General features: G+C 39.5%; 1 protein-coding gene across 2 annotated transcripts in view; it reads right to left on the bottom strand.

The window, feature by feature from the left end:
* The window catches only part of CALCR (calcitonin receptor), a 144,884-nt gene that overhangs the window by 49,763 nt on the left and 68,259 nt on the right, over positions 1-26,862 (bottom strand). For both annotated transcript variants that reach the window (XM_024767084.1, XM_024767083.1), the window contains exons 3-5: positions 11,754-11,834; positions 5,741-5,897; positions 2,142-2,252 (exon numbers count right to left, since the gene is read on the bottom strand). In XM_024767084.1, coding sequence (XP_024622852.1) covers positions 2,142-2,252; positions 5,741-5,897; positions 11,754-11,834 — 349 coding nt within the window. The remainder of the gene's footprint in view (positions 1-2,141; positions 2,253-5,740; positions 5,898-11,753; positions 11,835-26,862) is intronic.

Here is a 26,862-nt window from a genome sequence, read left to right as displayed (position 1 = left end):
CTTTTAAAAAAAAAAAAAAAAAAAAAAAAAAAAAAAACAACACTGAGTCTTCTCTTCAAAATGCTACTTCTAGTCCAGACCAGATAATTCAAAGATGATCCTCTCTTGTCAGGACCCTGGCATCCCCTTCCTCTAATTTGGTGTTCTAACTCTCTTCCCGGCCCTATTCCCTAGAGGTCACTGAAGGAAGGAGGAAGAAGATGAGCACCGTGAGGTGCGGCGGGGTTACTGTGCTCTGTTATTCCACATCTTATTAGAAGAGATACGGAGCTTGAGGTGGAATGACCTGTGTTCTGGGAGCTCAGTCCCCACACCAGTCAACTAGGGGCTCTAGTTTCAACATCTAGAGCCACCTGAATGCTTCCTGCAGGCTCAGGCTTGCTGTACTCTCAGGAACAAATCTCACCCCTTAACAGGGACTTATGCAATGTGTCTGTATCTGGACCCACTTAGTTCCAGCATCAGGATCTCCTTTGTAATGAAGATTATATTCCTTTTTAAGTATCTTAATCCCAGGTTTATTTCAATGGGACAGATTTTCTATCCAGTCTCCTAGAATGGAACTTTTCTGGCCCTGATACCTACAGTTCCTGGAGCTGGGCAGCTACTACCTTTTATTCCTCGGGGACCCTCTTTCCACTATGGCTTGTATCAGTCTCATCGGATAATGTGCTCTGCCTCTTACTGGAAGAGCTACTAAGTGCACTTTGCTGGTACCAGCCACTTTCTTATCTGGACTTTATTGTTTAACACAGTTTCATCTTGGCTGCACATTTAGTCACAAGAACATTTAAACATCTTGATGTCCAGGTTGCACTCCAAACTAACTAAATCAGAATATCTGGGATGGTACCAGGGATGAGGATTATTTTTTAAAGCTCCCCAGCTTCTCAGCCAAGTTGAGAATCACTTACTACTAGCAGCTATCCAATCCCATTTCCCAGCCCCAAGTGCCTAATCTCTGGATTGAGGCTGTTGAAAAACCTCATACCTACTTTTCACACATCCCTTTGCCTTGGCTCCCGACCACTCACCACTGAGCATCTTGGACTCCAGACTTCCGTTCTATCTGGATAGATGACAATACTAAGACGCATAACTTCGGCCCCTAGCTTCTCACTTCACTTGGCACCTGGTACTCCTGCCTAAGCATCGCCGCCCAACTTCTAACCATAACAGTGAGGCTAGACTGAGGCCTGAAGGAGAACGATGTTCCCCCTTGAAAGTTCTGAAAGTACTTCAACCTGCGTAAGTTTGTACGGTGATTTAGAAATATTATTTCTCAAATGCTTTTCCAAGACTGTTGCCCTTACTTAGAAAGAAAGGGATAGGTAAGAGCTCAGGAGACTTGGGTTCACTTGTGGTTTTATGTCAAATATTATGTGAGTATAAAATGAGATGCTATATATGAAAATGTTTTGGAAAGTTAAAAAATGATAGTCAATGAAAATATTTCCATGTTACTAATTAACTTTAGTTGTAAAAATAACACCAAATTCACTTAACACACATCTGTTGGCTGTTCATGTTGGGCTGGGCACACAGCTGGGTTACTACAATCCATTTTAATTTAACTGGTCTTATTTACTGAGCATATTTTAATAATCTACTGTTGGAGCAGAAATCTGGTAAATGTCTAGAGTTACCACTTTCTAATTTATCTTCCCTACACATGACAGTTTTATACAATTTTCAAGGTTACATCAAATTTCCATTATGCTTGTTCTACCAGCCCAGTACGCACAAACTCTACATCAAGCATTTGCATAAGTCATCAAATGTGAGACAACTGAAAAATTAAAAAAACTACACATTTAAATAAAACTGTTCAGTTTTAGAAATACTACTTTTATTAAAATTTAATATTAAATATTTAAAATATATAACATTTTCATTTTTATCTAACATTTAATATAATTTACGACTAAGGGGCATAACTGATCAGCAATGTGACTTAAAAAATAAGGGCAGCTTGCAATCTTAGACAACTGAGTAATATTTCATTTATGGAAATTCTTCAGAATGTGCTGAACTGCATAGAATATGACTTGGTAGTATATTTTGTATCTGATTTTCTTTTCAGAACTAGAAAAACGCTAAAAGATTCATAGCAAAATATACAATAAAAAAAAATACTCTACCTGCTACATCAAAGTCCGGAAAATAATCTGGGCAGTGCTGTTGGGCGAGCACTCCAGCCGGTGTGTCATCCCAGCAGGACCATCCATCCCAGGTACGGTTGCAATACAGACCTGGCCATTTAGAAAGAAATTATATTACAGTTGTCAAAGACTGTAGAATCCTCAGCAGGATTTCACAGTGCATAGACAGCTATTCTGGGACTCTCCACTTGGACATGGAAATATTAAAACAACAGTAGCAGCAGCAGCAACAAAATAAAGGTATTAACTTTTCCAAGTACTAAGGAATTTCCTTTTTTTTCTTTTGTAGGACATTCTCCATTTGTTCCTCAAAAGGCATATTTGTCATCTGTATGGAATATTTCCTCCAAAATCTTTCCTTTAAAATATCTCCAGAAATGCTATGAAAAAAGTCTTGTGAAAGTATATGCAATATTACCCCTGGATAAAAGGCTTTGGAACATTTGTAGCCTACTAACTATTAACCTTCAAAGGGGTTGCCTTAGGTAGTTCTATTGTTAATCCAAGGGTGATGCACTTGTTTAGGAGATGCATTTGCAGCCGGTTAATGGGCTACATATAAAAACAGTCTTATTAGTTTAGAATCACACCATTACCGACTAAAATAATGCTTAGTTTGATCACTTTATGTATTCTTCAACATTGGCTCCAAGTGCTTTCTCGCTGCTTTCAAAAATTAAATCTACTCTTGAAGGGGGAAACTTTTAGTGCAATTGTAAAAGTATCTATTTTTTCATACACCTTATTGATACTAGTGTGAGGCTGGGGTCAGATCATGAGATGTCTTAAATGCCATCCTAAGGAGTCTGGGTTTTTTTCTTTTTTTTCCTGTAAGCAAGGTGGAACCATTGGGAATGACATGAACAAATCTAGATCTTAGTGAGAATAAGAAGGCTTTTAAGGATAAGATTAAAAAAAGAGACAAACTAGGTGACTACTGTAACAGTCCAGGTAAGAGATATTAAATGTCTAAAATAAGGCACTATTAGTGTATTTAGGAATATTAATGAAATGTAATTAACGGGGTGTGGATGTAAAACAGGAAAATACAAGGATGACTCATAAATATTAATCCTGAGGGTGGGGATAATGGCCGACTCCAGGAGGGCTCAAGCCAAGGAGTACTTCCCAGAACTTCCACTGCCCCTGTCCCCGCGGTGAGCCACAGCCTCCCCCAGCTCTGCGGGAGACCCTCCAACACTAGCAGATACACCAGAAATACATCTACACGTGGAACAACTCCTACAGAACACCTACTGAACACTGGCAGAAGACCTCACACCTCCCAAAAGGCAAGAAACCCCCCACGTAGCTGGGTAGGGCAAAAGAAAAAAGATCCCACTACCGGGCATATACCCTGAGAAAACCATAATTCAAAAAGAGTCATGTACCAAAATGTTCATTGCAGCTCAATTTACAATAGCCCTGAGATGGAAACAACCTAAGTGCCCATCATCGGATGAATGGATAAAGAAGATGTGGCACATATATACAATGGAATATTACTCAGCCATAAAAAGAAATGAAATTGAGCTATTTGTAATGAGGTGGATAGACCTAGAGTCTGTCATACAGAGTGAAGTAAGTCAGAAAGAGAAAGATAAATACTGTATGCTAACACATATATATGGAATTTAAGAAAAAAAATATGCCATGAAGAACCTAGGGCTAAGACAGGAATAAAGACACAGACCTGCTAGAGAACAGACTTGAGGATATGGGGTGGGGGAAGGGTAAGCTGTGACAAAGTGAGAGAGTAGCATGGACATATATACACTGCCAAACGTAAAATAGATAGCTAGTGGGAAGCAGCCGCATAGCACAGGGAGATCAGCTCGGTGCTCTGTGACCACCTAGAGGGGTGGGATAGGGAGGGTGGGAGGGAGGGAGACGCAAGAGGGAAGAGATATGGGAACATATGTATATGTATAACTGATTCACTTTGTTATAAAGCAGAAACTAGCACACCATTGTAAAGCAATTATACTCCAATAAAGATGTAAAATAAATAAATAAATAAATAGTAATCCTGAGTAAATGGCTCAGTGGCGGTGTCACATACCGAAGTGAGTATCCAGGAGGGATGAGTTTATGAGTAAGGTAATGGTGGAATTTGAAAATATTGTACTTGCGAAATGGCCAAGTGGAAATGTGCAGTAAATGTATGGGAGATGGACGGAGAGGATTAGGTGAAAGAATAACTGCATTTAAGGTGTTTCATTGCATAGAAGCCTGGTGTAAATTCTCAATTTCAAATAAAGGAATATTTTTTCTTTGAAAAAAATTAAATCTACCCTAAAACGTAAAGCTATTCAAAAGAACGAGCTTCAGGCTTTGAAGGCAGTTCTCAAAATAAAAAAAGTTTTAAATAATGATCATAGCACAAAAGTTCATCCTCCCAAGATGACTAAGACCAAAGCGAAGGAGACTGCACTCACTCGGTTTCTAAAAGTATCAATTTTGTGTTTCTGTTGTTTTACTTAGCTTCAGAGAAAGGGTTTGTTTGGGCAGTTACATATAATGCCTTTTCAGGTTCTTAAACACTGAAACCGCTGCAGACAGAAGAATGACATGTGTCTTTCAACTGATTCACTTTTTTGTTTGAAGGAAAATGCTAAAAATAGGAACTACAAATTAAAACCTTAATTGTTTGATGGCAAACCATGTATAGTAAATAGAGTATATTCAACTAATTTTCCCCCTAGGAAGCAGTGTGCTGTCTTAGAATACAGTGGGGTGTAAAAGATCTTGTTGGGTCTTTTCAAGTGCTTTAGGGGTCAGGGGAGAGAATTTAAATGAATGTAGCAATGCTTGGTCATCACATCCTCTCTTTTGTTTTCCCCTGGGCCCTCTGTAGCTAATAGAATATGCTTGGCGCTAAGAAGAGTTGGGCAGTCACACAGAGCATTCTAGAGAAGGTGATAGATAAACAACGTCTGCCCAGGAGATATCTTTTTCTAATTCCTCTGGGAACTGGGGGTAGAAAAGGAGAAGGATTAGCATGAGTTGCCACCCAATTGACAGGTAAGGGAAGATACTACCTAATTAACCCAAGCAAGACAGAGTTTTGATAGGCTCTGCCTCAGGCTAATTCTCTGCCCACTATTTTCCAACTCTCCTCCTGTTATTCTCTACTTCCTTCCCTCACATAGTCCTATATTGTTCCTGCTTGCCATGGGTGAATACTGGGCTATGTGTAGTAATTTTGTCGTAAATGCAGATATTCGCCAAAAAGCAGTCAGGTGAACTTGAGCAAAGAAACTAGGCATGTCTGCTGTATGAAATACTCAAACATACCACGGTATGAAAGCCACTGTTAAAACTATTGGCATATTAAATTAAAATTAGTCAACACATATTTACCCACAGAAGAAAATAAGCCTTTCCTGATGTTTGAAACACACATTCACATACGTCCTTTCTTTTACCTTCTCCTTGGTATGGGGGTAACTTTTGCATTCCTGATGTTTGAAACACACATTCACATACATCTTTCTTTTTACCTTCTCCTTGGTATGGGGGTAACTTTTGCATTCCTGATGTTTGAAACACACATTCACATACATCTTTCTTTTTACCTTCTCCTTGGTATGGGGGTAACTTTTGCATTCGGTCATAGCATCTGTGCTGTGCCTCCAACAGTCTCTGCTTTCCTAAAAGGTAGAGAAATGGCTCCGGCTCTATTGTTGGAGGGTGGGTGACCTCTGAAGTGGCAGGAAGAACCGGAATTGGGCGCTGTATTAGAAAGGAAACTGAGTTACTTATGGGGAGTAGAGACGGGTGAATACATAATGAAACAATCAAAAAATATGAAAACGTTTATTTTTCCTTCTGTAAGCAACAATTATGCATGGTCTCCATGTGGAATATTTTTGCTTTATAATTAAAAAGTGTACTTACATTTCACCTATAAATTCTACCTAAAATTTTCCTATTTGCCTTCATTCTGTTCACTCTTGAAAATATATAGCACCCACACAAACTCATGCACCTCTTTACAAGATTGTTTTAATTTCATCAGTGTAAAGTTTAGAGGTAAACAAAGCAAATAACCTGATTTCCAAAATATGAATATTAAATCAACTTTGTTTTGTTTGGAACTCCTAAGAATCAGGAATCATGTTGTTTAAAGTAGCTATTAGTGCAATAGATACGTTTTAATTGGATTCTTTCAGCTGATTTGTTTGTACTTAGATTGTACACGCTGCCAACAATTTACCCCATTTATTCCATAGAATAAAATCTGTTCTTCTGAAATAGTCTGCTTGAGGTAATTGGCCTTACTTTCTTTAAATTGGTTTCATCAGCCGATGACCTATACAAGGTATCATTTTCACTGCTGAAAATCAATGTAAATCTTAAATATTTCTCTTAGAGCTTTTGAATTTTCAGTACAGACCGACATTAGGTTTGTCAGTCTGTTAGTTTTCACTACCATCACAGGTCCCATTCATCTAAGTTGTGTGTGTATGTATCTGAAAAGATGAATGTCTGACAAATTGTCCTAAGTTGTGTTTAGATAGATTTCAATTTCTTTTGTGGCTCTGATGTTTTTAGTAGTGCTTGAATCTGATTTTTTTATATCCATGTTCTGTATAGAGTTTTTTGGAGAAGACTTGCAAGCTTCAGCCTGCATTGACTTTTTCTGAAGTTAGAAATTCTCCTTGCTTTCTATTACATCTGTTGAAACACTTTTAATTGGCCTTATTCTGTTTAAATTATTCTAAGACTGAAGTTTCCCCAATGTACTGATAGCAGAAAGAGTGTTATGTACCTTTCTCTATTCTCTACAGTCTCTAAAATAAACATCTTTATTAAGTTGACCTGTATACCCCAGGATATTCCCGGTAGAGCCTCACTGTTTTCCAGTGTATCTCATTGCGTAGACAGGGCATCCTGTCCTATGAGACAGCCTATCACTAAAGGCTAAACTGTACAGAGCACTAAACAATAAAAATTCAGAGTAGAGAGAGAGCATGGGGGAAGAATAGTTGGGAATGACTACAGATACAAGGTAGAATTTGAATTGGATCTTGCGTATATGTACCATCACATAGGCAGAGAGGAGAGGGAAGGCTTTGTGGATGGTAGGAAAGGTATGCAGGCAAGTCCAGAGGAAGGAAGTGGTATGTGTGAAACACTGTACTGAAACCATACTGCCTGGAGGGGAGCATATTTGAGGGTAAGACATGAAATCAAGGAAAAACAGATAATACAGGGCCCTGTGAGAACGAATACAAAACGTCTGGGACATGAAAGGCTCAATATATTTTAGCAAATATTTTAAAAACATGATGAAATAAAGCTGTCTTGCTGTTTTTTGATCAGTGAAGGTTGCGAAAGGAGAATGTTAATAAAATTCATGTGGTGGGCATCAGATGTCCACAGATTAGTGCTGGGGAGGCCAGCCAGGCAGCTGAAGGCATGGACTAGATCACCTTAAGATGGAACAAGAGAGAGCAACTCAGCACTTTCTCAAGTAATAAAAGCACCGAGGTATATTTGAATATAAGGAATGGAGAACAGTAAGAGTCAAATAGCCCAGATATTTTAGCCTATATGGCTAGGAAAAAAAAAATGGTAGCGTCTTGAGAAAGAGAAGACATTAAGAAAGGAAAACCTTACTCGGAGGAGAAGGTAAGTTCTCTTTTGGACTAGATCTGGGGGTGCCAGCAAGTCATCTGAGTAGAAATCACTTGCAAACAGAAGAGGGTGAGCACTTATTGTTATAACATTACTGTTATAACTGTAGATGAATACTTATTGTGAATATATTTGACACTAAGTGTTAGGATTATTTCTAATTTTAATGCCTCTAGAATTTGTGACAAGAAATTAATGAACCGACAAAGATTATTAAAGATGTACGAATCCTTTACCAATGTAGCTGAACAACATTATGTTGTAATATGACCCCTTTGCCACTGGTTTTAAGATCAGTCAGTCAGCAAATAGTCATTGAACTTGATGAGCCAAGTATCGAGCTAGAGGCTGAGGATACGGTGCTGAGTAAAACAAGCACAGATCCTGCCCTCGTGGAACTTACAGTCCAGCAAGAAAGACCAACACTATAAATATTTCCAGACACCAGAAACTGTGAAAGGTAAAGAATTATTAATCGTTAAATGCTCAGATATTCCATTAGGAATTGAGAGATGGTTTGGGAGTAAGGAAAAGTATTTTGAAGACATTTCATGTAAAGGCTTCTTGGTGGATTTTATTAGCCTACATTTGTATGAATGTGTTTTAATAATTTGACTAAAGATCATGTAACCATGATCTTTAATTGATTACAGTGTCCTCACAATAAGATACAAATGATTGGTTCAGCTTATGCATCTATTTGATTCTTTGTGGCTCTATTCTTAGAATCTTGAGTTGATATGAAAATCATCATTTGATATTATTTCTGGGTCATTTCCCCACCATCTTCAAATCAAATTAGAAGATTATGATGTTATATATAAATCTTTTCTGTCACTTATTAGATATTTTAGACATTAGGAACTACTTTGCTTAAGTTTGACACTCTTTCCAGAAGTAACATTCTGAATTCTACTTTTAAACGAACTACGCAACCAATTAAATGTTCCTGTGTTAGCTGGAAATTCATGGAGGCCATGGGGAGGCAGTATGTGCAAGAATAGCCAACTGGAAACCCTATACCTGTGTTTTCAATGACAACATTATTTGGTTTAATGCAGTTTTAACACCAGTAGTAGCGGAGATATGACCATCTCAAAAAGTAGGTGTAGTTCACGTAGACGACAGTAGCATCGATCTTATCATTCCACCAATGTTGAAACAACTCCAGTGAACTTCCTGTAACCTGGTTCAGCAGAGATTGTTTCAACACTGAGGGAATGAGGAATCAGAACTTCTGCCCTTAGAAGAACCATAATAATCTGTGGCCGCTCCTGGTCTGGTTCATGTTTGAGCATTGATGATGCAATTTTTCCAGGGGTAGCTGAATGTTTCAGTGATTTTCTTCGGAAAATAACATATACACTGAGGCATTCTGTTATGTATATAACATACAGATATATGTAGATATAAGTATATAGCCATTACACCTATATAATTCTGATCATGGAATTACTACTGCTTAAAATAACACGTAAAGTTCATTGATTAACTTTATGCTAATTATTTCATACAGTTAAAAATAGCTAGTGAGGTGGTATAATTTTCAGCAGTAAAGGGGTAAAAGAGAAGCAGTAGTGATTAAACCACCAAGCAATGTGAAAAACAATATTCAGCTTATCATAAGTGTTATGTTTATTCTATGTATTTGTGGAATGTAAATATATAATTTTATGCTCACACGAAGATAGAAAATGAGACATTAAGGGCATGTTGCTTTTCTGAATAAAGACTGAAATTCAAAGTTTTGCATTCAAGCCATCTTGCATGATTCTTCCAAAATCTAACAAAAACCACCTCTTTAATTGTTGTCCTACGTAGCAGTTTAGCCACCGTATATGTGATGTCACTCCTAAAGGTTCCAGTAGATGGCGCCACACATACGACCACCAAGCTGCCACTGACAGCTGTAGTCCGCAGCCGAAACATCACTGTTCTTTCAGTTAATATTTTGAGTGCCTCCCACATGCCAGGCACTGTTCTAGGTTCTGAAGATTCAGCAGTGAACAAAACTGGCAAGGTCCCTGCCCTCATGGAGCTTACATTCTAGAAAGTTTCAACCACACTATCATGGGGTCCAGAGGTAAAGCAATCTATTCGAATGGCCGTGTGTTTAAGCAATTCCTACTTTGATTAAGACTATCAGCCTCCTTGTGTGTTACAGGTGGTTTCTAGAAGTACAGAGACAGAACAAGTAGAGAGCTGTTCTGTGTAGAACTTTGAAGAATGGTCCAAACCTACTGAATGTGGGGATCCATTCTACTGGGTTGAAGGGAGACATTCCTATTGATTGCCACAGACAGAACTGCTCTAACAGGACTATGAATCCAGAATCCACAAGCTGATGTAAACCACTTTCCATGTCACCACTCTTAATGATGATAATGTCTACGTTCAGATTACTTGTAGCTTTCCGTTACTCATACCTTTCAAAATAACAAAGGATAAAATAGAGCTTTGTAAAGTGTTAGCCCTGCTTTTTCCAGGTAGGATCAGATGCCTGGTTGGTGTCCTACGTACTTTCTACCTGAGCATTATATAAACAAAACTGCCGTATATTATCATAAACTCAACACAAATAGGGGACTACAGCTAACTGAACAACAACATAAAGTAGGTTCTTCTGAGAAGCATTATGTCTTCATCATTTGTCACTGTCATCGTCATCACTACCATCTTTTTAGCACTCACTAAGTGCCAAGCACTGTTCTAAGCCTACTGTATTACTGCAGGTAAGAAGAGAAAGTGAGTGGGTAGTTTTGGTAAAAGTAGATGAGGCTAATGGAATGCAGTGACACAAACTGATAGTTTTTAAAGGCCATTTGGAAATCAGGTCGGTAGAATTCAATAAATATATTGGTAGTGGTTAGTAATGTATCCAAGAAGTGACATTTTAGAATAATTAAAGTCAGCGTCGTTTAAAATTTTCCTTTTCTCTAGAGAGCATCAATGTGGAACATAACGAGTGTTTTAGAAGGAAACTGATGTATGAAATTTTTTATGGACAAATCCTCCAAATCCAATAGGTAACCCAAACACACAGAAGCAAAATTTATGTTACAGTGAAGAGAGCACAAAGCCATTTAAGTACCCTATGCAATGTTTGCTAGTAAAAAAAAAAATGCCCACAAACCATAAGACACCTGTCGTGCTCATGCAAATATATGAAATTCTTTCAGTCTTTGAATTTTAAAATGTATTAGGTAAGAGTTTTGAAAAAAGTGACTTTTTTTTTTAAACATACCAAAAGTTATATACTCTTTGTAAAAGAAACAAAAAACGGTGACTGGATAATACTCAAACTTTCTTATTATCTAGTAGTTACTTTATGATTTCTTCTATCTATGTCTAGTTATATGCTTTATGAAATTTAAAAATGTTTACACATAGTTGATCACATAGGATTTCATTTGAGATGAATAACAATATCAGTATGAATAGAATATACCAATATTTCTGCATCTATAGAATATGACATAAGGCTTAGACATTTACAGACGAAATAAAATATTCCAGTAGTTTCTACAATATTCTTGCTGAAAATTTATTTCGAAGAGCATGAAGGTACCTACATTTCCAAGTACTGGATTACTTTTAGCAGATTATACTGTACTTTATCTGAAGATTAAAATAACATGACAGTCTTACATAATAAAATAAACTATACTCATTCAAACAGGTACAGAAGGGCTACATTAGCAATCATTCCCATAAACTTTGATGTAGAACATTACAAAATGTAAATTCCCTTAAAATTAAGTTAACATGTATGAAATGTTAGAAATAGTTTTCCTTGAATAATATTAAGGGGAGATTTGTTAACAAAACATTAAAGAAAATTAGTTTGGTTTTTGGAGAACAATGTCTACCCTTGCAAATGCCCAATCATAATCATACGACTTCAGCATTCTTGATTAACGTAGCTTAAGATAACTTTGTTTCACTTACATTCAGAAAGAAGAAGAGGGTCAAGCACCAGCGTGTAAGTGTGAACCTCATCTTGGGCTTTGGAAGACGGTCTTCTAAGACCTAGAAAAATATAAAAGTAACAAAGACATTTAAATTAATACAGCTCTAACATTGACTGTGGCCTTTTTTTCTTGTCTATTTGACTTGAAGAAGATCAATGCCCAAAGACACCCTAAATACAATCCATGTAAACACAGTAAGCTTGTGAGGCAAATGCAGCAGCATGTTCCATTGCCCTTCCTCTCAGCCAGGAAGACTTGTCTGGTTGTTGTCTAAAGTTCTCCCATTAAGAAATTCTGGAGCCCCCTTTACATATCAGGACATAAAAGACTCTGAGAAATCAAGAGCAATCAGTGTGGACTTCAGTTAACACATGGCATCAGAAGAACTGCTGAAAATTTTCAATGGAAACATCCACAAAAGTCACCTCAATGGACATGAATAAAATCTGTGCTTTGTCAAGGATTAATAGCTATGCCTTCCAGGTAATCAAAAGCCAACTTTTATTTAAGCAGTCTTACTTGCAGCCTTGAGTATTTTTCTTTCCTACAAATTCTTTAAGCGTCAAGTTGCTATTAAAAGTAAATTTATTCCATAGTAAGGCTTGTTTGTTCCCTAAGAGGTCACCAGTCCTACTCAAGAGCACAACAGTCAGAAACAGGCTGCTTTGTCACAAATAAGAGTTCTTGGTTACTCTGCAGGTAATTTTACACAAGGAAAAATAAAGGAGTGAAATTTTAAATATATACATTTCATCAGCGGGATTTGTGTGAAAACGATTTCGACTAGGGGTGAATGGTTATCATTGCATCTAACACTCTACTCATTGCACCACTTTTAGGTTTTACATATTCTGCTAGGTTTCAGTTAGTATCTACACTGTATGCCTGTTGGGCTGCACCTTGCAGGCCTGCGAGCCTTGAGACCAAAGAAATGGCCTGGAGACAGCGGTGGAAACATCCATGGTTTACTGGAGAGGGTAACTTAAGCAAAAGGTCCTGGAGCAATATCCCACGTTTTACAGCAGATGGCAGGCAGGACATGACAGCAAGCTTTGCAACTTGGAGAAGGAGGCTACCATTTATAAGGGGAATTGATATCAGGTTGGCTCAGTTACCAGGGGAACCAGCAGCTGGGGCAGGGAGCAAACACATAGGCAGGTACTACTTAAGCTCTATAATTAAGAGGATTGGAGAGTCACCTGAGAGAAGCAGAGCCTGCTCGAGCAGGGGATGTACAGATAGCAAGAGAGCAGCCATCTTGAATGGCCTGACGATACACTCCACTCCTACACACCCTGCAGAAGCCTTACAATCTTGATCCGCCCCTCTTCCGTGATATCCCTGGGGTCAGGAATACAGAGGCACACTCCAACCAAAGACCACACATGCAATACAGACACCAGAGGCTTGAGAGCATCACGAGTCCAAGAGGTGGGCAAACTTTGGAGCCAGGCGCTTAGCCGGTCAATTTTTCATGGAAGTCCAGATGAGGATGAAAATGTCCTCTCGCAACAGGGACCCAATCAAACTCACTTCACAGTGAGGCCACCACTGTCACCCAGTCCACAGATTCCTTCCACTTAGACTAAGGAGGGAAGGCAAGATGTTTAACAGGCACAACACAGGGGAGATCATGACTATTAAGCAAAATACAAGCAGTAAAAGCACGCTGAGATCACATTGCCCCTGCATGGGGTTTTTGTCCTGGCCTGCAGTACCCCACCACCTCTCTATCCTCAGTCCCCACAGCCAGTGCCAAACGCTGGAGAGGCCTGTAGCAACGGACCACAGGGTTAATATGATGGTGCCTTTCTCCAGTAGGGGGCCTGGATTTATTACCTCAGTACTTTTAGGTGGGGCTGGGTAGAAGACAGGTGAGATCTGTAAATCCCTTTCTAATCCTCTTCCCCACAAGGCAGCAAACCCAAACCACTGGGGACTTGCCTGCCAGTCCGAGGGTCATTTATGACGTGTTCCCCTGGGGGTAGATCCTGTGTCAAGGGCAAAAGCAAGTTATTGGCCTGACCGACCGTTTGGCAGCAGTCATTAGGTGGTCGACAGTTGAGCTTGGATTGTGTTGACTAGTTGCCTCTGGGTTAACAGGGCGTCAGCACTGGGACGATTGCTCCTGGGACATGTCCTCATGTTGGAAGAGAGCGTTTTCTGTGTCAGTTGCTGCGTAGTCCCTTCATCCTTTCAATTAGCCCAGCAGCACAGGGGCTGTAGGGCGGGGGAAATGTCAGTGTACGGCATTTATATTGGCCCATTTCTGAACTTCATGACCAGTAAAGTAGGGGGTTTTTGGGGGGTTTTTTGGCCACGTTGGGTCTTCATTGCTGCATGCAGGCTTTTCTCTGGTTGCGGTGCGCGGGCTTCTCATCACAGTGCCTTCTCTTGTTGCGGAGCACGGGCTATAGGTGCGCAGGCTTCAGTAGTTGTGGCGCACGGGCTTAGTTGCTCCACGGCATGTGGGATCTTCCCGGACCAGGGCTTGAACCTGTGTCCCCTGCATTGGCAGGTGAATTCTTAACCACTGTGTCACCAGGGAAGCCCCTAAAGTGGGGTTTTTTGCATTACTCTATGACTCCGTAGACCTCGAGTAATGGCTTCCACCTGTTGCAACGCACTGTAGACTGCACACAGCTGTTCCAAGAAACAATACTGTTGCTCTGCCCCCTTCCGCAGCTGAACCAGAAGCCAAGGACATTCTGCCATTGCCACAAGCCCCAGCCAAACCCTCTGGTGAACTGGCCACCTCCAACTGACAAGCCTGACCCGAGGTGACACCCCTAAAGCCTGTGTCTGTAGTTGTTTAGGGGTGGTGGGTCGGGGGTATGCTCGTCTTACCTGACCAGCTAACATCCAAGTACTTGATAGATAATCCAAGTTCTTACACTTTGTATTCACCAGCCATCCCCATGCAGTCAGATGAGCCACGAGTACGGGGCTGCTGCTTTCACACCGGAAGAAGGCTCTAAGGTTAACAGGATGTCATCAGTACGACGGAAGAGAAAAACATCTCCCATGGTAGTCAGCTGCCACAGAGCCCCACATGCTAGTGGACGGCCTCCTCGGGATCACCTCTGCAACTTTCCATACCCCAGCCTTATTTTCTGACATCTCAGCACTCACGGCAGTTTCTTCGGCCTCCTGGTTGGCTCACCAGTGGTTGGGCTGCACTTCGCAGGCCTGCAAGCCTTATAGCTGCCCAGCCTTGGGACCAAAGAGCCTGGAGACAGCAACAGAGACTCCGTGGTTTTTTGGACGGGGACTCTTAAGCAAAAGGTCCTGGAGCGACACCCCACTGTTTACAGCAGAGGGCGAGCAGACAGGCCGTGGTAGCGTCCTTCACTACCGGTTGAGGCGGGGTGGGGCGGTGCGGGCAGAGAAAGAGGCTACCATTTATAGGGGAACTGACGTCATGTTGGCTCAGTTACCAGGGAAATCAGCAGCTGGGGCAGGGGGTGAGCACGTAGGCAGTTACTAATTAGGCCCTATAATTAAGGGGATTGGATATTCATGTGAGAGAAGCAGGACTTGGTGGATCAGGAGATGTACAGAGCAAGAAAACAACCATCTTGAGTGGCCTGACCATACAATGCCTAATATACTTGTCCCCAAGAGTAAATTGTATTCAATTCACATATTAGCATGCCAGGAAATTGAGAAAGTATAACTTTCAAGTGTCATCTTATATGCTGATCATTACCCCTTGTTTCTGACACTTCAAGCCCACTAGTAAGTTGAAAACACATACATGTATTGACAGCCGAGGCATTACAAGGGATGCAAATATGGGTGAGACGGATGAGATGTGGTTTCAGTACAAGAAACTGAGCGTGGTGGGGGGGATGGGGGCAGGGAGCAATACGAATGATGTAAGACATGTGCTAAAATAACTATCATACAGCCTGGGTAAAAAGTTCAATAAAATGGCACAAATACAGAGCTTTATAAAGGATCATTTCTGATTGGGGGAATGAGAGAAGGATTTGTATTTTGACCTAAAATTTGAGAACTGAATAGGGTTTTAAGAAACAAAGACCTACATAGGCAGAGAAAGCAGATTTAAAACAAGATGTGGAGATAGAAAAATGTAGGGGTAGCCGAAGAATAAGGAATACAAAACTTTAATTTAGCTGGAGCCTAGAGCTTCTCAGGAAGTGAAAATAAGGGTAGAAAAGTAGGTTTTGAGTGCCTAGAAAATTTATTACCCAAACCACCTTTTGGCACTTTGTGTGCCTGCCACACATTTTCATCTATGTATGTACACAACTTAACAACCTGGCCTGATGCGAAACCTCTTTCAGAAAAGGATTCTGTTTTAGCTATCTATAAATCTCTGGCACGGCACACAATCACTCACACGTGATTGTTATTTTTGATAATAATGGTGGTTTGTGGTCTGATGAATTCTAGGAAGCACAGAACTCTCTTGAATGTATTATTTTTCCCTTTTTGATTCCTTGTACTCCCATGTCAGTGACTTCCACAATTATCCATGAACTGTCCAAATAGGAAACCAGGGATGGTCCTTGATTCCACCCACTTCCTTATACCTGACATCTAGTCTCTATGACTCCCATTCTATCAGCCCTTGGTATCTTGTTAAAGTGTTCACCCTTCTCCACCACCTTAGCTCAGAGCTCCATCTTTCTCATCAGGACCCTAGCAACAGCCTCATGACCAGTTTCCCTACTTCAAGTCGCCATCCCTCCAACCCATTTCCTATACCAAAATGAGTGTAATTGTATCTTCCTTCAGTGATTGCCTCCAAACTTTAAGTAAATGCATAAAACCCTTGGCTAGGAATGTAGTAATACAGGGCCCCCTTTAGCAACAAGCACCAATATGATCATGGAGGGGAATAAAAAGGGAGAAATTAAAGTTATCTCCTAGATAGCTAGCTTCGGTACAAGGACAGATAATGAAGGAATTCAGCAAGGGGAGGTAGGGAAGAGGAGGAGCTCTTCTCCCTTAACTGGGAATATTATTACCTGCGTACTGGATGAGACTTATTTCCTGATGTGAAAGGTAGGACTTTTGAAGTGTTCACATACCTGTGAAATTGGTACAGCTTTCCTTAGTTAGATCCTACTTTTTATTTATTTATTTATTTTTGCAGTATGCGGGCCTCTCACTGTTGTGGCCTCTCCCGTTGTGGAGCACAGGCTCCGGACGCGCAGGCTCAGTGGCCATGGCTCACGGGCCCAGCCGCCCCGCGGCATGTGGGATCTTCCTGGACCGGGGCACGAACCTGCGTCCCCTGCCTTGGCAGGAGGTCTCTCAACCAGTGCGTGACCAGGGAAGCCCCCTACTTTTTAAGAAGGAAATCATAGACATACAATGAATTTCTAAGGGTCTGTTGAGTATGATAGTCCTAGCATTTCGTCCCTGAGAGAAGCAGGATGTGTGGAACATTACAGGTGTTAAGAATTAAAAACCAGATCTGTTCTTCCCATGAAAGTCCTGCTCATTAATTCCAAATGTGAGAGCTAAGCACAGTGAGAAGCCAGCTTCTCTATGACGGTGAATATGGGGCGATTAGGCAGTTAATTGGCTTATTCTATCTATATCACATATGTGATGTCACTTGATATTTTACAAAGTATCAGTTGCTTGGTTTTGACTAAACAGTATCATTACAATGCAGAGCAATAGAAACGGTGGGAGACTTGTCACCCTTAAGGTGAGTGGAGCTGTGTAGTCATCTTGGCCTAGGAAAGGGGAGGTCCAGGCTTTCAAAGCCCCACATACCGCGTTTACACTTGTACCATGAACAACTAAGGTGAATGAAAATAGATCTGAGACTGAACACTTGGAAATGACAGAGAGGTTTAGCCAAGAAACAAAGTCCTTTCTTTTTTCCTATTAATTGAAGAGGTCTGTAATTTTAAATGGTCTTGCATTATTTTGAACTCTTAACAAATTCCTCATGTGTAACTTTATAGTATATCTGGGCTGTACTGCACCTGCCTCTAGTCAGAAAATTTCAACTGTAATTGTCCAGGGTTAAACAGTACCTTGTAGATATGCCTCTCTTTGAGAAGAATGTTTTTTTAAAAATATTTATTTATTATTTATTTATTTATTTTGGCTGTGCTGGGTCTTAGCTGCAGCACACGGGACTTTTGTTGTGGTGTTTCATGATGATTTGTGAAGATAGGAGAAAGAATGCATAGGTAGAGTTGTGAAGAAAGACAGGGCTTTAAGAATTTAAGGGAGATAAACAAGGCAAAAAAGAGTAGAACCAGAATGAGGAATGAAGTAATTCACCTTCTCTAGGATTCTTCAAAAAAAGAGAAAAAAGAGTGAAGAAAGTTAATAAGAGTAACAGCTGTGGAAAACCCAAAGTGAGCCCTAATATTAACTGAACAGATTATTAAAGGATGGGTAGGTTTCAGGGTGGAATCCAGAGAAAGACTAATGTGGAATTTTTGATAGGCAGGAATTTTCTAATTCAGTTTTTTAGAAGCTAGAAATTTTCTAACTTTCTAAGCTTAGTAAGTTGAACCTGGACCCAGGTAGAAAAGGACAAAATCAGGCAAACAGTAGCTAATGGAGATAAAAATGCAACTTAGAAACTTTCAAATTGTAATGGGAACAGGTGAGACAGAGAACTTGTGATCAGACAGTCATATGGTACACCTGGAAGATGACTCCAAGAAAACCAGAACAGAGCTTAACTTTGACATCAGATTATTTACTTGCTTCTTGATATTTCTCCTATTTCTTCTCTACAACAAGGACATTGTTTAGTCTTGTAACCCTAGAACCTAGAAAAGAGTCTGGAACATAGTAAATGGTCAGTAAATATTGGTTGCTTTGTTTAAGGGATGAATTAGGGTCAGAATTTGGTAAGGCAGGGAGGATTATTCTTTACCCAAAGAGCCCTAATTACGGAGCCAAGAGATTCTTATTTTGGCTTCTGCTTTTATTATTTCTTTAGTTTTGGGCAAAAAGCTTCACTTCTATGCCAGTTTCATACCGATTCCGTATCCATATCCTCCTTGAATAGGAGAAGAATACACTTCCATATGTAAAGCAAATTGATCCCCCTGGGTCTGTCTCAGTAGTTTAGCTGCTTAGGGCAGTGGTTTCCAAAATGTCTTTTAACCAATTTTTTTTTTTTAAAACAAAAGCTCTTGTGGAAGCTCACATATAAGCCAGATGGACGTGGAATCTAAACACCTGATTGGGGAGCCTGGTTTAGAATACAGAAATAAGGTAACCTTGGACAGTGGTTCAGTCACTGAGTGGGACAACAGAACATGCATTGCTCTGAATCCACAAATGAGCACCCATCACTCATCTCAGCTCTAGAAAATTGTATCCCTGTGTTGCAGGGGTGTGCTGGTTAGCGGAAACCACTCCTCCAGTGAATAAATAGCATCTAAATCGCTAATACAATGATGGTGATTAAATAGACTACTCTTCATTTAAAGAGAACAGATTTCCTTGGAAAGTAAAGTTACACTATTTTTATTTTGGGGGAAGAATATGAAACGTCAATGTCTGAAAATAATGTATCTATTCTCATAGATCAGCATTTCCAAAAGTGTACTCCATAGAATAGTGGGAATCCCATGAGAAGCAGCATAAAATAAAGTTTCCATGGCCAAAGAAGTTTAGGAAACTAAGCGTTTTCTACAGTCCTCTTAGAGATGTACCAGAGACATGAGCACTTTAAAGTAGCTAATTTTCCTGTACCGAAAACACTAGTTTGACTTTAACTCTTCATTCTCCAAACCTGTTTGACCCTGAAAAACATTTTTAATAATAACAATTATTGATCCATGTACAGAATATACTTTGGAAAATGCTCTTTTGGCTCAATGGCAATTTCTAACCCACCATAGTGAATGAAACCTGCAAGCCATGAGAAAGAGCTGCCCTTTTACTTAAAATTGTCTTTTTTTCTTCTCCATGGAGCAAAAGTGGAATTTCTGAGGTCTTAAATATTCCCCAGCCTTGGTACAAAGCCCAAAGCTATAAAAGGCATCTCAGAGGCGATTGCTTCTCTGGAACATTATTTGTCAAGAGCCTCTGCTTTACTTCTCTGGCTATGAGAACAAGGAGTAAGATGGAGGGGTATGGACAAAGAGTAGAAAAGGGGAGGAAGGCATTGCTTATCAAAAACAGCTGTGGGGGCTTCCCTGGTGGCGCAGTGGTTGAGAGTCCGCCTGCCGATGCAGGGGACGCGGGTTCGTGCCCCGGTCCGGGAAGATCCCACATGCCGCAGAGCGGCTGGGCCCGTGAGCCATAGCCGATGAGCCTGCGCGTCTGGAGCCTGTGCTCCACAACAGGAGAGGCCGCAACAGTGAGAGGCCCGCGTACCGCAAAAAAACCCAAAAAACAAAAAGAAGTTAAAAAAATAAAAACAGCTGTGGCATTCTGTCCCCCAAGGCCTAGAGCCTGTTTCAGATTTGAAATTTGGCATTTCTTTTGAAGACAACTTGATTTAATATGGTCCTGTACATACAATCCAAGTGAGTCAGTAAGTGAATTTTGTGGAACGCTGGAACCACAGGGTATGATGGTTTGCTGCCTCACCAGTGCCTTCTGTTTGGACAACTCCTTGATTATATAACCTACTAGAAAATCATTCTTCACCAGTACAGGAACTAATTTGCCAAGGCATAATGTGGTCATACCCAATTTATGTGGCTCCATTAAGCAAAACAGAGTGCCTTCCTGCTGCTCATCATGACTTTAAAATCCCATCTAAATCCAGGCTCCTAGTCTAGCTGGTAAAAGCTGGCACCCTCTGAATAGGGAAGGTTTTTTTGGTAAATAGGTTTGCCCACAATGTAAAAGGAAGAATCTAGATGAGAAGTGAAGCAGAATAAAAATGATGCCATACTGAAAAAAATTAAGACTTTTTCTTTCACTCACATCAATGACCTGACATAGTAAGTGCTCAACAAACATTTATTGACTGAAACAGAGAATAGTCTCTAAGCAGTCAGCTAGGCAACATTAATAAATAGAGAGATCTTGGAGAAATGGTTCCGAATCTTGTGCAGTTCGGAAGTGTGCCACTACTCAAATGGATATTATTAATGGATAATTAGATAAAATTAGGACAACTAAAATTAATTTAAGGGAAGGGCACTGGAATCTCGTGGATACTTTCTAGTACTGGATCTCCAGTAGCAGCCGTGAGAGGGAAAGGGGAGATAGAAACTGTTTGGTTTAATTAAATTTAATTAAAAATACATCATGAACTTATTACATGTGCTTTAATGCCATCTCAAGATATTTAATTTCAATATGTGAGAGGTTGGGAGAAAAACAATTCAGTCTAAAGGGTCAGTATGAACAAAGACGAGGATGCGGGAATCACTGAATATATTGAAGAAGATCTAAGTGAGTTGTTTCCAAACTCCACGTTCTTATTCCTTACATATACACTGCCGTATAACAAGAAAGGAGCAAACTCAGTTTTGGACAAATGGAATTTGAATTGTCAGCAGGGTCTTCTATTTGGAGACCCTAAAATGCACCTGATTGTTATTAGCATCTTCACATGTTCTTTATAAGCACTTCTGTTGAGATCAGCGACGACAGATATGGGAAGAGGACTCAGTGAAGTGTAATGGAAAAAAAATACTGGGCTAAGGAATAAAGGCTCTATACTCCAATCCTAGACCCACCTCAAACTCACTACATGACACTTCAGCACATTACTGCACCTTTCTGGACATCAATATAAAATTAGACAATTGGATCATAATTAAGAGTTTTTCTTACTCCAATACTGGCTTTGAGTTGCAATAAAATAAAAAACGTTTTTTGCTGACAGAGATAGCATAACAATTAGATAAATATTGGGTCTGTTTGACCGTCAATAGAAAATTAATATATACAGCATTTCCCACATTGTGTTTTCTAAAATATGATCCCTGTGACCACTTATTTAATAACTCATAAATAAAAGGAAGGAATAGTTCACTGGGAAAAGGTTTGAGAAATGTGAAATACCATGTGCTCTTTTCTGGAAAAGTTTTATGTTTATGTTAGGATATTAAAGGTTCTGAGAAGTCCTGCAACAATGGATCCTTTAAATTCATTTAAATCAGCTGTTGTTACTAATTATATCTACCAATAATAATGTGCAATCAATACTCAAGGAATGAACAGGCAAGCTTGGCTAATAGTTGGCTTTTGATTTCAGTGAATGAAAGGTGTGTTGCTTTCTCTTTATGTGCAGAAAAGACTGTAGTTATAGGCAAATGTTGCAGACTTATTAGCATTTCTTTGTTATATTGGAATAGAAATTGCAGGACTTTGCCATAACTTGTCTGGATTATTGAAAATCTGATGATTAGATGACTGAGTTTGTGCTTTGTTTTGAAAGTCCACTTTCACAAATAACTCTTTAAGTCAAACTTTAAAATATTTAGGTAGAATTCAATGTCATACACATATCAAACCATTCTACAAATACCAACAGGAGTTTAAAATGGTAGGTTTATGATTTTAGTCCTTATATACATATTACTGTGTCCTTATACACACTATTGAAAAAAATCCTCTTTTAGAAAAAGATATGCCTGATTTGATTAGATGATGGAACTGGAAGGGATTCTAAAGTTCAAATTTTCCAAACTTTTCACTGAAAACCCACTGAAATGACTTCCTTTAAATTGGTTAGAAAGTTCGTGAAAGAGCTCTGGTTAAACTTAAACCATAGATTCCCAAACTAGTGTACACTCTAACTTACTACCCTGCCCCCTATCAAAGGTTTTCCCTAGCTGGATTCAACCTTCTGCCAGTGAAGCCTCTGAGGCTTGGTCTAGTTGGGATAGAAGTAACCCATGACCACAGTTCATTCTCCTGCACAGTTCAATTTTTCTTAATTACCTTCAGGAATTCTGTTTGGTTCTGATCTCAAGGATATCTTAGGGTAGAAGGTGCTTAGCCTGGAACAAAATGGGTTAAATAAAGAAATAACCTGTGCTGTTATTCAACATATTTAACAACTGTTGCTACTTAAACATCCACCAGTCAGAACAGTTGCTGGCTGTTAACCACGGGCACTGTTATACCGATGCTCACAAGCTGTAAACCAGCCCTGGCATTCTCCACTTCCCTCCTCTCTTCCATAACCTTGCTATTCATTGTGCATGTATCTCTACATTTGTGTTTGCAAAAATGGAGGTGGGGTGGAATGAGGCAGAGAGCATTATTTTTTTTAATTAAAATTTTTAAAAATTTTAATTGCTCTGATTCTAGTGATTAAGAATATTTTTCTTTTAGTTATTTATTTTTAATTAAAAATTTTAATACAATTTTAAAGGTTACTTTCCATTTATAGTTATTACAAAATATTGCCTATATTCCTCATGTTGTAAAGAGAGCACTTTTTGTATTTATAAATTCACTCATTAAATATTACTAAGCCAGATGCATTTCTTGCTCTTATGAGCCATTATGCACTACAGAGAATGCCTGAGTGAGAGCTACCCTTATGCACCCACATTCCTGAGATTCCATACAAAGATATTTTACCTACCACCTTACAAGGGACAAGCTTGCCCCTGTATTTCCAATTCCAGTAGCATATATTTACTGATAGAGAAAAGTGCCATCAAATGTAATTTAATCATTACAAAGCTTTCCTTTTCTTATTAAATTATTTAAGGATCCATTTCCCTGACATTTGAGCACCTTGGAAATTATCCATTTTGCATGACTGTGTAAGCAGTTCAAAAGGTTCTGTAAAATTAGCTGGATTCCCTTGAAAAAGCAGGGAGATTAAGCAGGATTAATGACATCAGGGATGGTCAGCCAAACTGGATCCCTAACTGTCAGCCATGATGATATAGTTTCCATCATAGCAGTTGTTTCCCACCATGACCCCAACAGCTAATGTTCAAGGTTCTGATCTAAAGAATACTTATCTACATAGATGGTGTCCAAGTCAATTTCAATGTGGCGATCTAATATTTCAGGTGAAGAGAACATTTTGCAACCTGCTTTATTAAAGAAAGTTTGGTCTTTGTGATGAACTTGTTTATGACTTGCTTTGCCAGTTCACTTTTAAAAAATTAAGTATATAAAGAAGTTATGGTACATAAAACAAGACTTATCTAATCATAAATTTAATTAGGAACACCAAAGAAGTAAACTTAACGAATGTGATTTGGTTTAGGAATGTAGGTTCCGGGTTTTATTTAGTCTTGCTAATAGGAACGTTCCCTGGGGTGGAGATTTGGAGCACAGAATAAGAAAGCTGTAGAGAGGAGGGAAAGTTCTGCTCATCACACCTTAATTGTTTGGCCCTGCTTTCAATCTGTCTTCCAGTAACTGGAAGTATAATTAAAAAATGTTTGACAATAATCCCCCAAAAGGAATACTCCATAAATTAAAAGAAAGCACTTAAATCAATGGGAGTGCCATTTCAGCGAGGACCATTCTCTACAATTAAAGCTCCATTCATGATACCAATAGCAAGTTGCAATAAAAAAAAAATAAGTTAGTACTAAATTAGCAATACAGTTAAGACAGAATGTCTGATGGTCTTTCTAATTTCATCTCTTAAGAGTGCCCTGATGGTGATTAGGTGTTAAAAATATATTTCACAAATGTAATTACTAAACTATAAAGGGAAATGAATCACAATGACTAGTGAAAAAATAGTCATAATACACCGATGAAAACAACTCCTAACAAAACACAAACAAAGGCCGAGCAGGTTCAGTGATGTTATAGAATATGGCCCAAGTTTTCCATTTTACTTCTTATGACCGTTTTGCTTTTTGGAAATTCCCACCAGCAGGGGAGAGAACAACAAATTCTTACATTCACATTTGCCTTTACTAATATACACTATCATTGTAACATTATTTAAATGTAGCTGAGTAGTTAAATTTTGCAACATCTGTGTTTGAAATAAAGGCAAAATTACAGACTATAAGGTAGTTACCATATTTAACCTCAGCAATATCTGGTACGCAAAGAATTCAGCGGCCATGGCTCACGGGCCCAGCCGCTCTGCGGCATGTGGGATCTTCCCGGACCGGGGCATGAGTCCGTGTCCCCTGCCTCGACAGGCGGACTCTCAACCACTGCGCCACCAGGGAAGCACCAGAAAGAATTCTTTAACCACATATTATTTCCTCTGTTCAGTAATTTTTTTTTTCTTTCTCCCACTGTATGTGAAATCTGTGATCTGCCATCTTGAGCAGACACTCAAATAGTACTTGTAAAAAAGATAGGCCTATATTCTACCATAATCCTTACATTTTAAGATGTAAGAAAGATAAATGCTTAAACTGTTCAGTGACTAGGCTTGTAATCTATCTTTGATAAAAAATGCCAGATTGGCAACTCTATGTAAAGTACACCCATGTTATATCTTGAAATGATATATTTTTTTTAGCATGACATTTCTCAGGAAGAGACAAGTGTTATATAAGTTATCCAAAAATAAGTAAATAAATAAAAACCAAAACCCTCAACAAGAAAAAACTACATTAAAATTTGGGCAAAGAGCTTGAATAGAATGTCTCCAAAGAAGATACACAAATGGCCAATAAGCACTTGAAAAGATGCTCGACATCACTAATCATAAGGGAAACATAAATAAAAACCACAGTGAGATACCACCACAGTGGGAAGGCATGGGGCAGGGGGCAGTAACTGTTTAATGGGTATAATTTTCAGTTTTGCAAGATGAAAAATGTTCTGGAGGTAGATGCTTGTGCAACAATGTGAAGGTACTTAAGGCCACTGAATTATATACTTAAAAATGGTTAAGATGGAAAATTTTATGATCCTTGTATCTTACCACAATTAAAAATAGAAATAAAAAATGATAAAGACACCAAAAAAAGCTCTAAATGACTGGCATCATTCAGAGCTCATCACTGACACAGTGGGAAAGGATAAAGTAGCTGACTGCGGCGGATTCAAGTCCCAGCCCTGCTACTTGTGGGAAATCTGGTGAGATGTGGAAAATGAGAGACTACTATAAGCTCCCTAACTTTCAGTAACTCTACAATTCTATAAAGATGGAGGATGGTGACAACAGAATGGAGTATTAGGCACTGCAACACTCAGTATTCAGGGATGAAAGAAGGAGGAAACTTAAGGGACTTTTCTGTGGGAGAAAACTGCTGACAGACCATTCCTGTGTTCTAACCTGTAGTCAGGATCTTGGGATCCAGAGGATACATTTTGTACTCTTCTGTCTCCCACTGGGGCAAGATAACGGCTCTCCTCTGAATGGCAGTGTGCCAAACAACAAAAGCTCCATTTAATAATACTGCTTAGAGAGGGAAAGATACCTTATTTCTTTGGAGAATTTTCTTGGAAAGAAGTCATTAAGGACATCCATTCCTGGATAGATCCAGAATGTGGCCAAGAAATAGAAGACTGCATCAGGGCTCTTAGCTATTTAATAGCTCTTCTCTTTTCCTTGGGACATCGCACAATTCCTTGTGAAAGAGCACTAAGAACAAGCTGTCTTGCGCTACCATCAAAAACAGAGTGCTAGGGCTTCCCTGGTGGCGCAGTGGTTGAGAGTCCGCCTGCCGATGCAGGGGACGCCCGTTCGTGCCCCGGTCCGGGAAGATCCCACATGCCGTGGAGCGGCTGGGCCCGTGAGCCATGGCCGCTGAGCCTGTGCGTCCGGAGCCTGTGCTCCGCAACGGGAGAGGCCACAACAGTGAGAGGCCCGTGTACCGCAAAAAAAAAAAAAACCAAGAAAAAACAGAGTGCTGTCATTAAAATGCTTCACTATGGTGATTTTGCCCCAGTAGTAAGCACATGTGTGGTGAGTATTGAAATCATCACAGAAAGGCAAAAAGAAAAAGCATAAGACAAAATTGAATCATAAACTAAGACAAAGAAACACATAATAAGATTTTCAATGGAAATAAGTTAAATGGCCAGAGGTCATGAATGAACTACTAGCAATTATTACAGATGTACTGCCTGTGTGGGAACCAAATAATGGTGAAATGTATACAATTATGGGACAGGTATTAGATTTTGGTCACAACTAAAGATTTCTGTATTAAGTCTTTGATCTCTTACTTAGGGTTGTATACGATCTGGAGGGTCTCGGCTTTCTACCT

Source organism: Neophocaena asiaeorientalis, unplaced genomic scaffold (assembly GCF_003031525.2).
Source record: "Neophocaena asiaeorientalis asiaeorientalis breed wild unplaced genomic scaffold, Neophocaena_asiaeorientalis_V1.1 scaffold70, whole genome shotgun sequence".
NCBI lineage: Eukaryota > Metazoa > Chordata > Mammalia > Artiodactyla > Phocoenidae > Neophocaena > Neophocaena asiaeorientalis.
Note: the sequence above shows the minus strand (reverse complement) of the source record. Positions and strands in the feature narration are given on the sequence as shown.